Source organism: Lampris incognitus, chromosome 18, assembly GCF_029633865.1.
Source record: "Lampris incognitus isolate fLamInc1 chromosome 18, fLamInc1.hap2, whole genome shotgun sequence".
NCBI lineage: Eukaryota > Metazoa > Chordata > Actinopteri > Lampriformes > Lampridae > Lampris > Lampris incognitus.
The window spans coordinates 21,115,141-21,129,676 of record NC_079228.1 but is presented as its reverse complement, the minus strand read 5'-3'; the positions used below and the strand labels follow the sequence as shown (position 1 = coordinate 21,129,676).

The following is a 14,536-nucleotide window of genomic DNA, read 5'->3' as shown; positions in this document are numbered from 1 at the left end:
AGAGGTTTTTAGAACAGGGGATATCCATGTGATTGTGTGGGACAAAGCCCATCATATGGCCTTGCAGAAATCAAGAAATGAATTGTTGCAAAAGAATTCCCCACAGAAGAAGAAATACTCCATCATGTTAAGTACAACCTATACCCCCAACTGGCATAGACTGGGCTCTAATATGAAAAACCATTGACACATATTATCATCAGATCCGGCAATGTCTATGGATTTGAAGGAACCACCATCAATAGTCCATCGAAGAGGAAATAATCTCAGTGATGCTAATATAAAATCGGTGAAAAAGAGTACACAGATCTTGTTAAAACCTCTTCCAAATGGGTGCTACAAATGCAGAGGATGTGCTCAATGTAATCATATGGTCAAATGTAACTATTACTCATCCTCATACTGGGAAAAAGTATTTTATCAATGATGTCATCGCATGCTCCACTTCTCATGCAATCCATAGGATCAAATGTCCTTGTGGGTTAGCACATGTTGGTAAAACACCACGCTCACTAAAACAGAGAATAAGTGAACACAAGGGCTGCATAAGGAGAAATGATAGAGATTAACCAATTAGCCAGCAGCATATTTTACTGACTTCAAGCATGACATGTCATCATTCAGGTTCCAGAGCACAGATAAGGTGACCTTACCAGCGAGAGGTGGTGGGAACACTGATGAAATTCTTAATGGAAGAGAGAGAAGTAGCTTGGATATTAAATTTGCAAACTTTATCTCCCAAAGGATGGAACGATGAGTACAGGATCTTCCTTTCTCAAGACTGAAGTGGTGCTTTCCAAAGCAGCTGCATCTTGAAATAACTGGATGTGCGAATATCTCCTTTGGCAAAAACCCGTTTTTCTTTAATAAAGTCACCTGACTATTTCTACACTATTCTGTTATGAATATCATTATTTAAATGAGAAGAAAATCAATTTTAGTGATCACATTTACACATAATAACACACGCTAACAGATTTTTTTCCAGCTGTCATTACTCCAAGTGAGACACATTGAAAGCCAAGAAGATGTACAACCCAAGGATGTCAGGGTCCATTGCTGTGTAGGTGCCATTGTACTGCAGATGTGGATGCTTTTTTTTTTTTTTGCATATGTGGCATTCATCCATTATTTTTGCAAATGCTGGGATCCAAACCTGTGGTCTTGGGCATGTGGCTCTGGCTCTCTGTTGCTGGAACATCCTGCTACCCTGAAGAGGGTGCATCCAGATTTAAGGATTAGCAGAACCTCGCTTTCCAAAATTGCTTTTACTATGAATATATCTCAGTTGCATTGTACACCAAAGGACCAACATGACATCAGTGGGCCATGCACAGACTGCCATCATGACATCCCCAGATGATTTAGCCTCTGCTCTTAATAGCAGATTGTCCAGCTAGATATATTATTATTATGTGTAGCCAAGATGAATAGGCTAGATATTTCCTTTGACATTTTTCATAAATATCCATTACTTTGAAATATCACGCCACGATATTTACTTTATTATGGGAAATGAAACAAAGTGCTGGGTTAGGACAGCCCGACTATCTTAAAAACCTAGTATGCTCCTTCAATATGGTAAGAGACGTTTCTTACATCTCCCGGGACACAAACACACTATACCTGAGAAGAGTAACCACCAGACATAAAACTGACAGGAAAGCTTATCAAATGCTACTCATAGGAGGAAACATGTTACTGCATTGCCGCCCAATTCATTTATTTGACAAATCATTCATCCAGTTTGGTGTGTGTGTGTGTGTGCATAGATGCATGCACATGCATCGAACGTGTTGATGGATTCATTTGTGTTTGCATTGTTGGTTGAGCCTGTACTTCAGTGTGGTTACTATCCTATATTAACTAACACGTCATCCGCCTATACTTCGCCCATATCCCTTGAAGAGCTTTATTCAGATTTTTTTTTTAAATTTTGATTTTGAGATGCTTTATTGATCCCCATGGGGAAACTCTTTCTCCCCGCATTTAACCCATCCTAGCTGTGTAGCTAGGAGCAGTGGGCAGCTGCCGTGCAGCACCTGGGGACCAACTCCAGTTCGTCTTGCCATGCCTCGGTCAGGGGCACAGACAGGAGCACAAACCCTAACATGCATGTCTTTTTGATGGTGGGGGAAACCGGAGCACCTGGAGAAAACCCACCATAGACATGGGGAGAATATGCAAACTCCACACAGAGGACAACCTGGGATAACCCCCAAGGTTGGACAACCCCAGGGCTCGAACCCAGGACCTTTTTGCTGTGAGGCGACAGCGCCAACCGCTGCGCCACCGTGGCTGATATAGTGTGGCTGATATAACCTGTGACATCATCTGCCCCATACAACATGCAGTAATGCTCACGAACCTGCCACCATTGCCGCTCTGCCATCGCTTCCTTAGATGATGCTGGAAAGACATTAAGTGGCCAGACTGCACTGTGGAGTATAGTCAGAGGGAGAGAAAGTGAGAGGCCTTGAGGTGAAGTGAAAGCGACAAGACAGAACGAGAGACGGGTGTATGGGCTTATGAAGGCTTCTATCCCCGAGCCATAACCGCACTAAATGCTGCTAAGTCTTGATTCCTGACTTTAAGTGCAATATGTTGGTGTCCAATAGAATGTAGAAATGAATGTGTGTGTTTTATGTTTTTAATTCTTTTTATACTGATCTTTGCACTGATAAGAACTGCACTTTCAAATTCCGTTGTACTTGTACAATGACAAATAAAGTTCTATTCTATTCTACTGCTTTTGCTGCAACACTGTGCTGAAGAGATTTTAGTGGAGGCAAACGTGAAGGTCATTGTATGAACTGAAAGGGAGAATGGAGGGTTGTCATAGTGTGCTTAATTTGGCTGATTATCTGTGTTGCACAGCGGGTGCCTGAAAATAGTTAAAAATAAACATAAAAGAAACACTTGCATACAAAGAAAAAATAGTATTTTATTTATTTATTATATAAATCTGCTTATAATACAATAGAAAACAGCCAATCAAAAAGACCACCATTGGCGGGTGTAATATTAAAGGCAATACATTCATACAGTACATTATAAAATAAACAAACTGAACATTATTGTAGCAGCCTCCATCAACAAAAACAGTAAAACCATGTTAAAAGGTCTCTCATAAAACATTTACTCCAATTGCCATTGAGAAAAAGAAATGTGTGTGCCATTGCTGATGGTAAAATAAGCCAACAGTAATACAGTGGTCAGTGTTTTTTGATTCACATTAATTCATATGGTTGACCAAAGTCTTATAGACTCTGCAACACACACTGACATCAGTAAGAACAGTGAAAATGATCACTTTTGAATATCCAGTCCATTATGTAGCATTAACGAGATACAGGTCCTTCTTAAATGACTGTCAGTTTGCATTATGTGCTTGTTAGGAGTCGGACCACTTGGGACCCGTTGTCCAAACCTATGCCTTCATGAAAACGATGCTGTTTTTCCTGTCCCGTTTCTTCTGACGAATTTTTCCTGAGCTAATGCTCTTTTTTCTCCCTGAAACAGAAAAAAAGTCAACAGATTAGTATGATAAGCTCTGACTAACAGATACTGCCGACATCTCACAATATCTCACGTCACAGCTGCCGCTTTCCGTCCAGAATCAATAAAATGCTTAATCATACAGATACACCGTTTTAGACAGAGATCAGGTTTTCCTATGTTGCCCTGTGGCTTTTTCATGATGACTGGCCGGCATTAATCGACAGTCCTTATACGTGTGCTAATTTTGCAATCCATCTCCATAAAAAAAAGGCCTGACAATGGATGCAGACGCTGAGAAATGGCCCCCAGGGACAGGCTTTGTCTTACGAAATGATTTTTGGCACTTTGTAACAAGCTGCATCATGAACTGTGACAAACACATGCCAACAAAACAACGTGTACCTTTAACACAGACTTCCATGCAGCTTTCGTTTGAGGCAAAGTTGTTGCTGTTCCCTCCGCAGCCTGTGTATATGAACTCCTCACACTTCTTGGTGGCTGTGTTATAATAATACCGTTGTATGGAGGCTGCACATCTCCCTTTGTCCAGAGGATCGAAGCAGAGCACAGGGATGGCTGTAAAAATAAAAGGAAGAACACGCCGACAATGAAGATAATGGGTCAAAGTATTCTTTGGCACAGCACCATCAATGCGAATACAGTCTAAATTAAGATTTTGGTATTTTTCTGTGCAGTGTCGACAGAGCACTTCATGCAGGCTCATAATGCAGAAGAATGGGTTTATCCGATTTTCCAGGAAACTGAAAATTGTCCTCAATTACTCTTAAAGTGCATTGACCATTGCAAAGGTTTTCATTCTGAATAGGTCAAATTACATGCCTCATACTGAAACACTATACATCTTGAAAAAAGGCATGGCATTGTATTCGTTTTTGACATATGATAAAAGCCGCTGCTCACATGGTAATGTTTGTAATCTGAAATCAAACCATGTTTAATGTTAATTCTGGGTCTACATCAAGCATTTATGATCAGTTTAAAAAAATGTGCCCGTTCCACCCACTTCCACTGTCATGCTTTACAACTTTATATTCCATATGATTATGTTCAAGTCCTACCTTGTAATAGATTTCAGTTTAAAGGTAGTCATAGTGTTCCTAGGTCTAATTTACTCACTTTTCTGTGGGCTGCAGTACTCCTTGCAGGAGGTCACGTCATAGAAGTTGTTGTTATTGCCTTGACATCCACCATAGTGAAAGGGCTGACACTGCATGGTGGTCATGTTGAAGGAGTACCGCAAGAGGAGGGCCCGGCAGGGGCCAACCTTCTGAGGCAACCTACAGATTTGAGGAATCTCTGTGGGAAAGAGTGAAAAGACGTTGAGGAAAAGAAACCCAGCGGGTAAATTAGTGAGAACTATTCGAGACCCCTTATAAAAAAAAGGGTGTAGTTTATGTTCATCTGTAAAATATAGTTAAGTAACAAATCATACCAACTTTGGGGAGCTAAAAATATACTTAGAAGTATCCTATTGTGTTCCTCTTTGAGACTTAATTGGTCCACTTGCACAGATACTGAGTTTACTCAAAAAAGTATTCAACAAGTCTAAAAGTCAAATTAAAGTTCAAGTAGACTATTTGCAAGCACAGCAACAACAGTAAAAGAAAAAAAAAGATTTTTATTTTGTAATGCAATGTATGTAAAACCGAGTTCATTTTCATTTTAATGGGCCTGATAAGGTATGGCCATAACACCAGTCTATGCAGAGGCTCAAAACACCGTGAAATCCCTGTGCAGTGGGTCTATGGACCGCCATCAGTATCCTTATGCAAAACTCACTCGGTATTCTGAAGCAGGTTTTTCGGCACTCCGGGTAACTTTCGAAGTTATTGCCATTTCCTTGGCATCCTCCGTAGTTAAACCCCTCGCATTCCTGAGTTAGGGTGTTGTAGTAGAAGCGCGCTATCTTTGCCCTGCAAGGCCCCTTGTACTGAGGAAGGAGACACGCGTCTGGAGTGAGGAGAGAGAAAGAAAGGGGTCAAAAACAGTAGAAAATGTTATTGTCGTTTGCAGACAGAAGCAGTGAGCCGAAAAGCGAACTGAAACTTCTTTGTGTATAGTAAGCGAAGCCCCCCCTCCCAAAAAAAAACCCCCAAAACAATGCAAAGAGCACAAATTTAACATGAAATACTTAAAAACCGAAGAGCACTTGAGAAAATGTGCAGTCTTGTGCTGTTACCTTGAGACGGCAGCGCAAACAGGCTGTGGACCGAGGAGACCAACGCGAAAAGGGTTAAAAGGCAGGAGTCCATGTTGGCTGGAAGTTGGGTATCCCGTGTTGTGGCTGGCGTTCCCGCCTCGGCCGTTATATGGCCGGCCAGTTTGCCCCGCGGGGAGGGATTTACTGACGCGTTTCGGTGAAATTAACCGGAATCGAAGTAACGATACATTGAAGCTGTTTTATCACAGGCGTATTGGATAACAGCGTTATTGGCGTCTATTACGTTTATGTCTGTTATGTCATTGTTTAAAATGCATCATACCCACTCGTGACGGAAGGGCGTGGGACAGACGCAACCCATTAAGTGACTAAGGGTTCACGACCAAACCAAAAGAAACTTGGTCGACTAGTAGTGCCTGTCACCTTAGAGACGGCAAAACTTGTTTTCCTTGGCATGCCATGATGATGATGATGATGATGGTGGTGGTGGTGGTACTGGCGTGCAGAATACAATGGACTCTTGAGTTCCCCAGCTTTTTGAAACACTAGCTGGATTTTTTGACTTCATTAATAGGCAGTCATTTGTCCTTTGCTCAGAACAAATAAAGTAGGCATTGCTTCGTCTCCAAGGGGCAATTTCTGAGAAACGTCAAGTCTGTCTCATGATACATCAACGTTAGGGTTAATACTCCTTCCTGTGCCCCTGAGCAAGGCAATGGGAAGAACCGGAGTTGGTGCCCCGGGCGTTGCAACTGCCCACTGCTCCTCTACAATAAGATGGGTTAAATGCAGAACAACTTACAACGACAAAATAAAGTGGCTTTCTTTCTAAATTCCCCTTCCAAGTTCCTTCCACATGGCTGTCTGACCCCCCCCCTCTCTCTCTCACACACACACACACACCATGTCAGCGTATACTAATGGGGACCTCTCACTGACTATTCATTCGCTAGCTCATAACCCTAACCTTAACCATCATAACTACATGCCTAACCTTATCCCTTACCCTAATCTTAACCTAATCCCAATTTTAACCCTAACCCTAAACCCAAATCCTAACCCTAAAATAGACCCTTTTCCTCAAGGGGACCCATAAAATGTCCCCACAAGGTTGGTGGTTTCTGGTTTACACGCGCGCGCGCGCACACACACACAATACACACACAATAAAATGATCAGATCTCTGAATGTTTACATCTTTATCATATTTATATAACAAGCGCTTTGGGTGTCTAGAAAAGTGCTATGTAAATGTAATGATGTGATGATGATGATGATGGTGATTATTATTATTATTGTTACGATTAACGAAAACTTTAATATTTAAATCCAATTAAATTATTTAATATTTAAATTAAATATTTAAGAAATGGAAACGGATGACCCGCTGTGGCGCCCCCTAACGGGAGAAGCCAAAAGTAGTAGTACCAGTTGCAATTAATGAAAACCTTTAGATAAAAGCGACCCTTTCCAGCCTTGACTGAAAGACCGTTTTGTGCTGTTTATCTTCATGTCCTGACCTCTTCTAACACACTTCCAACAAACTATTTTGCATCGTTTAATGTGTGCCATTTTCCTGTTTCACTGTGCCCTGGGCTGGATTCAAAGCACTGCCTTGATCGACACTAATGAGAAAACTACATTATCATACAACATTTTGATTACAGATACATACAACTGCCTCTCACTGTTTTGGAAACACAATCACTCCATCTCACAGGTTGGCTACATCCAACGCGGACACCGGTTAATAAAAGCTCCTCCATCTTTTATACGCTGTTGGAGAAGTGCTGCGCTTGTCATATTTACAACAGTGACGCATCCCCGACATGACAGGTGGAGGCTTATTACAGATTAGCCTTTATAATCAATCAAAGTGACCTGGACCACATGGCACCTCCCCTTGACCCACATCTGCATGAGAAACACGGCCTAAACAGTGCAGGAGTCCAGATGTGACCCCGTCATGTACAGTGAAGTCAAATTACAACTCCTAACACAATGTCTTCACGGTTTTGCTGCAGTAAAGCAGACCTTCACTCTCCCCCCCTTGGTAGCATGCCTCACCGAGTGGTGTGATCATACAAAAGGGCCTCCCTGTAATCAGATTAGCGGATTAGGATTGTTTATGCAGATTACTTTATAACCCAGATCGAAGGAGAAGCGAAGGACTCTGGAGCAAGTATTCAGGGGTGGAGGACAAGTCCCCGTCGACGTCCGTAAGTATAGTTCTTTGCTATTGTTATTCATTCGATAAATTCATTCATTACCATGATCACGTCTTTGAATGGTGTTTTTTGTAATCACATTTAAGAGTTTACCTATTTTTTTACATAATTTCGGGAAATTGGGGAAATATATTTGCCCAGTGCAGAAGTAGATCACGACAAGGCGTCACGACAGGTATGAGGATAGTGTACTCCGTGAGCAATGGCTGAGTTTGTTCTTCTGTTGCAGAAAATGCCGGTTATAAATGTAGACGACCTAACGGACAAGGACAAAGCTAAAATGGAGGTAGACCAGCTTAAAATTGAAGTCAAACTCGAGAGATGGGTGGTAAGTTATTGCGTCTGCAATATCTGAAATGATGATACTCATGGTATATGTCATCACATCTCTCTCTCTCTCTCTCTCTCTCTCTCTCTCTCTCTCTCTCTCTCTCTCTCTCTCTCTCTCTCTCTCTCTGTCACGTCGGACCAATGCATAGAATTTTTGCAGGCAGCGTTTTCAGTCACTCATTACATTTTCATCCGAAACAGTCAACCTGTTTTAAATGTGATGACACCAGTTGCAAGGAATTCTGTACAGCAGTAGAAACGAGCATCAGCATTGTGTCACACTCCTCTCTGCCTGTTCCCTTGCAGACGTCTAAATGCTGTGAGGAGATCAAGGACTACATTCAGGCCGGCGTCGATGAGGACACCCTTGTCAAAGGCATCTCGGAGGAGAAGAACCCCTTCAAGGAGAAGGGTGGCTGTGTCATTTGCTAGACCCAACCCTGAGGAGCTTTTCATATCTCAGATTAGCACCTCACTAGTGCCCAAGGACATTCTCCCTCCCCTCATAAAATGGATTATCATTTGCAGACAGACAGGATTTAGGAGAATAAGAATTTAAAAAGAATGAGACTGTATATACGATTACATTAATTCCCGTGTAAATTATCCCTACCCCCCTTATGGTCAGATTTGTAGCCTTACGATTTTCTTCTTGGATAAGACGCAATAAATAAGACATTGTTTGGCTGAGCCTTGTCAGAGGTTTGATTTATGGGTTACTGTGCAGCTCCTGTCACGTAGTATATATAACCTGAGCAACTGGGCCGATTTGTTCCTTCATGAACAGACGCCACTAAATTAAATGTGCTTGTTTACAATGACTGCAATTCTGCATGTCTTATCATCCACAGTAGAAAATAATATTGTCATGACTGGGTAGAAAAAGTGGGTAAACATTGTTATTGAGCTAATTTTTATTAATAATGAAAGTTTTGGAATAGACAATGTTTCGGACCACCGGGGGGGGGGGGGGATGAATGAGTCGCAAAGATGGATAAGATCGGTTGTTGAGTTATATTTTCTAAATCATCTATAAAAAAAATCCCACCTGGGCAGCAAGGGGGTGAGCGAGGTCATCCGCGCATGCGCATACAACACGCGCAATAAACAAAGATGTCGCTTCGCTTGGGAGTCCTACGTTTGAACTGGGCAGCGAGTTGTCATTTACACAAACTAATCTCTTCTTGGGGTGTCCGGTCGCTGTCTGGAAATGTGTCATCTAAACCCGTTACCGCCGCTACCTCGGAGGTTATTGGCGATCATTCAATCTACACACAGGAGCACTTGGCACTGAAGGAATCTCTCAGAAAGGTATTGTTTACGCGGCTGTTAGCATAGCAAGCTTTAACGAGAAACTTGAGGTTCAGTGCCACCTTTAACCGACGTCAAACGTGAATGTCTTGTAGAGTAACAGTCCATAGAAAGCGGCGTTGTTGATCGTCTCCCGTCCTACTGCAAGCAGCTGACTTGAAGAGCAAATAAAACAAAAGTAGGTGAGAGGTCACCAAGCTTTCTTGCCTGTGTAGGCTACACCGTAACTATACAGCTGTCCGTTCCACTGTCCTGCATCGTTTCTTAAGGTCGCTCCTTTAAACTGATGCATCTGCCCATAGTACCACTAAAGTTTAAGGTTGACCACTGTGATGATGACAATGATGCAGGTGCAAAGAATTATCTATTAATCAAGGAATAAGGCAAGCAATCTTATCGGTCTTATAGCAGGTTTCATAGATTAAACTGCAATGCATGCTATAAAGTGGAAGTCCTCAGATAAATAGGTCATGATTAAAAGGGGGAAAGACAGACAAAATCAAAACATCTGGCCAAACAGATGTTTTCAGTAGGTAGATGTCTCGCTCTTGGGTTACTAATCCTACCGCCTGTAAGGCACCAACCCAGTTCTTTTTATCGGTGGGATTCAAAAAACCAGGTTAGGCGACCCAGTTCCGGTACAGGAAGGACTCGGAACCCCCTTACATCAAGTGTGGTGGTGGTGGTGGGCTACAAACCCACTCAGTCACTTCTTATGTCACCCTTCCTCTGTAATGTCACCTGTCATCTTGTAACATCTTCAGCCCATTGAACGATCGAGCCTTCGTCCTTCGTTGTGATGCTGTTTAAAACCCAGACATTAATGAATGAATATGGTTCCATCTCTGTGGACCAAGAACACCATGTCCAAACTGGTTTCAAACCCTAAATATAACTGATGGCTGCATCAGTCTTACATTTCTTTCTATATGTTGTCAGCATTGCTCTTTCAACATATAGCGTTGCTCTTGCGCTTTGAATGATAATCTGAGACTCTTTGAAAGTACACCATAACTTAATGTCAGTGGAAACTGTTATTAAAAAAAAAAGTTCCAAAGCCATTTGTGACTTTCAAATGCAAATGAAAGCTTTTTATTTAAGGGGAAGATAAAAAAGCAAAAATAAAAACAGCTGAGTCTTACAGTTAATCAATGAGGAAAAACCTTTAATGGCACATTTTTGTTCTCAGATACTCATGTTATGTCAGTGCATCAGTTCTGCTGTACAAAGCCAGCATTTCCCAATAAGTCCTCCCTACAGACCTAAGATAGTTTCTACCCTTGTACACTGAAAACAACTTTAACCTGTCAGTGTCTTGTGAAGTCTACTCAACACCAGGCTTTCCAGTGCCTTTGAGAGAGCTCGCACCAATCCTCATCAGTCCTCTGTTAGCCTCACCACCTGCACCTAAATACAGCAAACTCGTAAAACACCCGTGATATATTATGTGAATGTTTTATAATAATAATAATAATAATAATTTTATTTTTAAAGCACCTTTCTAAAACAATGTTACAAAGTGCTTCACAAAAAAAACAACAACAACATAAAACCAGACAAGGCTGGAATAAGAATAAGATCAAATAAGCGTAGGAATAAAAACAGTACAAATAAAAACAAATATCAAACATTCTTAAAAGCTTTCATAAAAAGAAACGTTTTGAGACGAATTTTAAAAGAAGCTAAAGACTTAGTTTGTCTTAGCTCAGCAGGAAGAGAGTTCCATAGTGTGGGGGCTGTAACAGCCAAAGTCCGATCACCCTTTGTAACAAACCGAGACCTGGGAATAACTAGCAGGGCTCCATCTGCAGACCTTAATGGTCGAGGGGGGACATACCAAGTCAATAAATCACAAATGTATAAAGGCACAATACCATTTAAACCCTTAAAAGTGAGCAGTAAAATTTTAAAATCAATTCGAAATATAATAGGGAGCCAGTGTAGGGAGGCAAGCACAGGAGTCTTATGGTCATGCCTCCTTGTCCCTGTAATGAGCCGAGCAGCGGCATTTTGTACCAACTGCAGACGGTGGAGTGAGCCCTTGCTGATACCAGAATAAAATGCATTACAGTAGTCAAGACGAGAAAAAATAAAAGCGTGTACAACTTTTTGCAAATCGGCAATTGATAAAAATGACATAATTTTGGAAATTAGCTGGAGTTGCTATCACTCTTAGCAGTCCGATAAACAGTGATTCATGCTTTGGAAAAAGCTGTGGTGCATATCAAGCTAGTAAAACTTATACAATGAAATAGAAGTAATCATAAATGTCTAGACTGCACTTTATCTTTTCCCTTTCCTATCAGACAACATATTGTCAAATCACAATGTGTGCCTTCAAGCCTTTAAAGTCATCAATATGACTTGATATTGCCAGACAGTCATTGGCGACAGCATCCTCAGGATAAACAGGAGACTAATTTAAGGCAGTGAGCAAGCTTGTTGTGGTAAAGGGAAGGAAGTCTGGTTTGTGACCAAATTCTCAAAAGTATGCTGGGAGGTTTAAAGTAAACTGGCCCAAGGAATAATGGGAAGGATGTAATTGTGAAAAGGAAATACAGAACAATATCTGGGCACCAGTGAAAAGTACATTTGAAGGTCTGTAATTTATAAAACGAATGCACAGGAGAATGCTTTCTGGATAAATTTGGCATACAAATTAGTGGTTATGAGAAACACTTCAGTGACTGTACAAGGTCTAAGGTATATCGTGTTGGCAATAGCCATTCAAAACACGTACTAGATTAGAAAATGTGAGCTTAACTATATCATTTTCGGCCTTGTATTTTATTTAACATTTGTATGATACTTTTAAAGAGCCTTTTGACATTCTTTGGAAATGTCTTTCAGAATTCAAATATCAGACTGTTTAGACCTTTGTAGGCTGTAGTCATGTTGAGAGCAAACGTCTTCATTTTCACTCTTCATGGTAACTGTGTGGTATGAAGTCTAAGGCTACTGTCACACATGCGCGAATGCAAGCGAATGACCGTTGCCTGCCGAGGCGGAATTCGTAATTCGTGACTTGTCGTGCTGAATGTGGGCAGTGCAGGATGTGACGTCCACGGAAATCCGCTTGCTGGTTTAAAGTCAGTTTGAGTGGTTGTTGTTTTGGCGACGGGAAAATGTACACTGAAGTCCAAGTCAAGTGAATTTTATTTGTATAGCCCAATATGACAAATTATGAATTTGCCTCCAGAGAGATATAAATAAATGCTTTCACTCAATTATTGTCATAGTTTAGGTCAGATTGTTATTTATTGATGTTTCAGGTCAGTTTACTAATTATATTTATTGTTGCTGAATAGATGAAATCCATATTCATTATGTTGTTATAATATAGGCCAGATTGCTATTTATATCCACTGTTTTAAATAGATCAGATTGTACTAATAACTTTTGAGATTGGTTTTCTGATGTATTGTCATGTTTTTATTTTGTCTTGATTGTTCTTTGTCTGTCTGTTCAATAGTTTTCTTATGTATTGTTATGTTTTTACTTCTGTATTAATTGTTGTTTGTTTGCCTGCCCAGGGACTGCACATGCAAATTAGCTGCCGGCTAACTCTGGTGCAGTTGTAAAATTGTGCATTGTCCCTGTCAACTAAACAAAACACTAAACCTCACTATGTTATTCATTTCACTTAATTACCTCACTATGTTCGGCCCTGTGATGGTCTGGCGGCCTGTACAAGGGTGTCTCCCTGCCTGCTGCCCAATGATTGCTGGGATAGGCTCCAGCATCCCCGCGACCCTGAGAGCAGGATAAGTGGTTCGGGTAATGGATGGATGGACTTTGTTATTATAGTTTTATGAACAAATACCGAGGAAGAACATTGGTGTACAAGTTATATTACAGAGAAATATGAATTGACGTTATTAATAAATTTTCAGTTGATTTACGTTCAATACCTGTCTCCCGACTCTCAACCACACACACTTTGCTATTGGTTGAGGCTGCGGATTCGCCGATCAAAGTTCTCCAAAGTTGAACTCCATGCAGAGTGAAGACTCACATTTCTTTCGCCACCGGAAGTGAATGTTTTATTCACCCGTTCGCTTGCATAGAATGGAAGTGAACGGGGGATGAATATTCGCCAATGTTAAATCACGCGTGTGTGACCATAGCATAATGGTGTGTAAATGTGGACCTTGCTTAACATTTTGGCCCTCAGAACCATTTTTGTACTACTGGAAAAATCTCTACTATCAATCCGCCTTGCCAAGTATACCCCCAGGCATTTTGCAGCTTTGCCAGGGGAAGACTTAAGGCCCTGACGCTGGATATTTTTAAGACCTTGATAACAATGTTCTTGAACCTGTCTCAGAAGTTGACAGTTTGTTGGTGTGAACTTTCTCTGGTATGCATGGTCCAGACATAAACCTTTGTGGCGAGATTTAGGATCCGTCCCTGGTGACCTTAATATTTCCCTTTCCAGCAGTCCTCCTGTTTCCCTCCTCAGGATTTGAACTTTGAACACGAAAAGGTTTATTGCAAGTCAAAGGGGACTAAACACTTGGCTTTTTTGAATGTATGGTGTTGTGTTTGATTGGGAGTGGGATTCAGGCCTTGGCTTGTTACTTGGGCTATTGGAGTAAGGGATGTTAAAGGCCACGTATTTGGCAACCTGTTAGGTAACCATGGTCTGTGTTTTGTCCTGGATGTGGGAAAAGATGTCCAAATGTTTTTATCTTGAGGTTTTTCTCAGAGATTTTTGAACCCATACATTTTTCAGGCTGGTTTAAAGGTCGGTTGATGTGGTTTGTGTGTTTTGGATGAGAAAATGAGTGGCTATCACTTGTGAATCCTTCCTCCGCTTCTTAGTTTTAATGGACATATGCAGACCTCATCAAGCCTAGCAGTTGTTGCTCTACCATTTTTAAGTAGAGATCTAAACAAGAATGGCTCATTAAAACTTTTTCTCTTTTTTATCATCAAAGCCCTTAATAAAATAGATTTAATGTAGCTTCTTCTCCGATGCATT

General features: G+C 41.1%; 3 protein-coding genes across 3 annotated transcripts in view; 2 read left to right on the top strand and 1 right to left on the bottom strand.

The window, feature by feature from the left end:
• Positions 1 to 2,937: 2,937 nt before the first annotated feature.
• tfpi2 (tissue factor pathway inhibitor 2) lies at positions 2,938 to 5,857 on the bottom strand. The gene is made up of 5 exons (XM_056298623.1): positions 5,702 to 5,857; positions 5,302 to 5,472; positions 4,639 to 4,818; positions 3,904 to 4,077; positions 2,938 to 3,513 (listed from the first exon to the last, which is right to left on the bottom strand). Exons 1-5 carry the CDS (start codon positions 5,772 to 5,774, stop codon positions 3,431 to 3,433), a joined length of 681 nt encoding a protein of 226 aa, XP_056154598.1. The 5' UTR covers positions 5,775 to 5,857; the 3' UTR covers positions 2,938 to 3,430.
• Positions 5,858 to 8,143: 2,286 nt separating this feature from the next.
• On the top strand, positions 8,144 to 8,673 carry gngt1 (guanine nucleotide binding protein (G protein), gamma transducing activity polypeptide 1). The gene is made up of 2 exons (XM_056298947.1): positions 8,144 to 8,239; positions 8,548 to 8,673. The coding sequence occupies exons 1-2, from the start codon at positions 8,144 to 8,146 to the stop codon at positions 8,671 to 8,673; spliced, it is 222 nt and encodes a 73-aa protein (XP_056154922.1).
• A 681-nt stretch (positions 8,674 to 9,354) lies between these two features.
• zgc:85777 (uncharacterized protein LOC405871 homolog) overlaps positions 9,355 to 14,536 on the top strand; it is a 41,146-nt gene continuing 35,964 nt past the window's right edge. The window contains exon 1 of the mRNA XM_056298582.1: positions 9,355 to 9,552. Coding sequence (XP_056154557.1) covers positions 9,355 to 9,552 — 198 coding nt within the window. The remainder of the gene's footprint in view (positions 9,553 to 14,536) is intronic.

Coding starts and splice junctions, on each gene's coding strand:
- tfpi2 (XM_056298623.1), bottom strand. CDS start 5,774: ATGGACTCCTGCCTTTTAACCCTTTTCGCGTTGGTCTCCTCGGTCCAC. Junction 5,473..5,701: donor GTTTGCGCTGCCGTCTCAAG/GTAACAGCACAA, acceptor TCCTCACTCCAG/ACGCGTGTCTCCTTCCTCAG. Junction 4,078..4,638: donor GTACTGCAGCCCACAGAAAA/GTGAGTAAATTA, acceptor TTATTTTTACAG/CCATCCCTGTGCTCTGCTTC.
- gngt1 (XM_056298947.1), top strand. CDS start 8,144: ATGCCGGTTATAAATGTAGACGACCTAACGGACAAGGACAAAGCTAAA. Junction 8,240..8,547: donor TCAAACTCGAGAGATGGGTG/GTAAGTTATTGC, acceptor GTTCCCTTGCAG/ACGTCTAAATGCTGTGAGGA.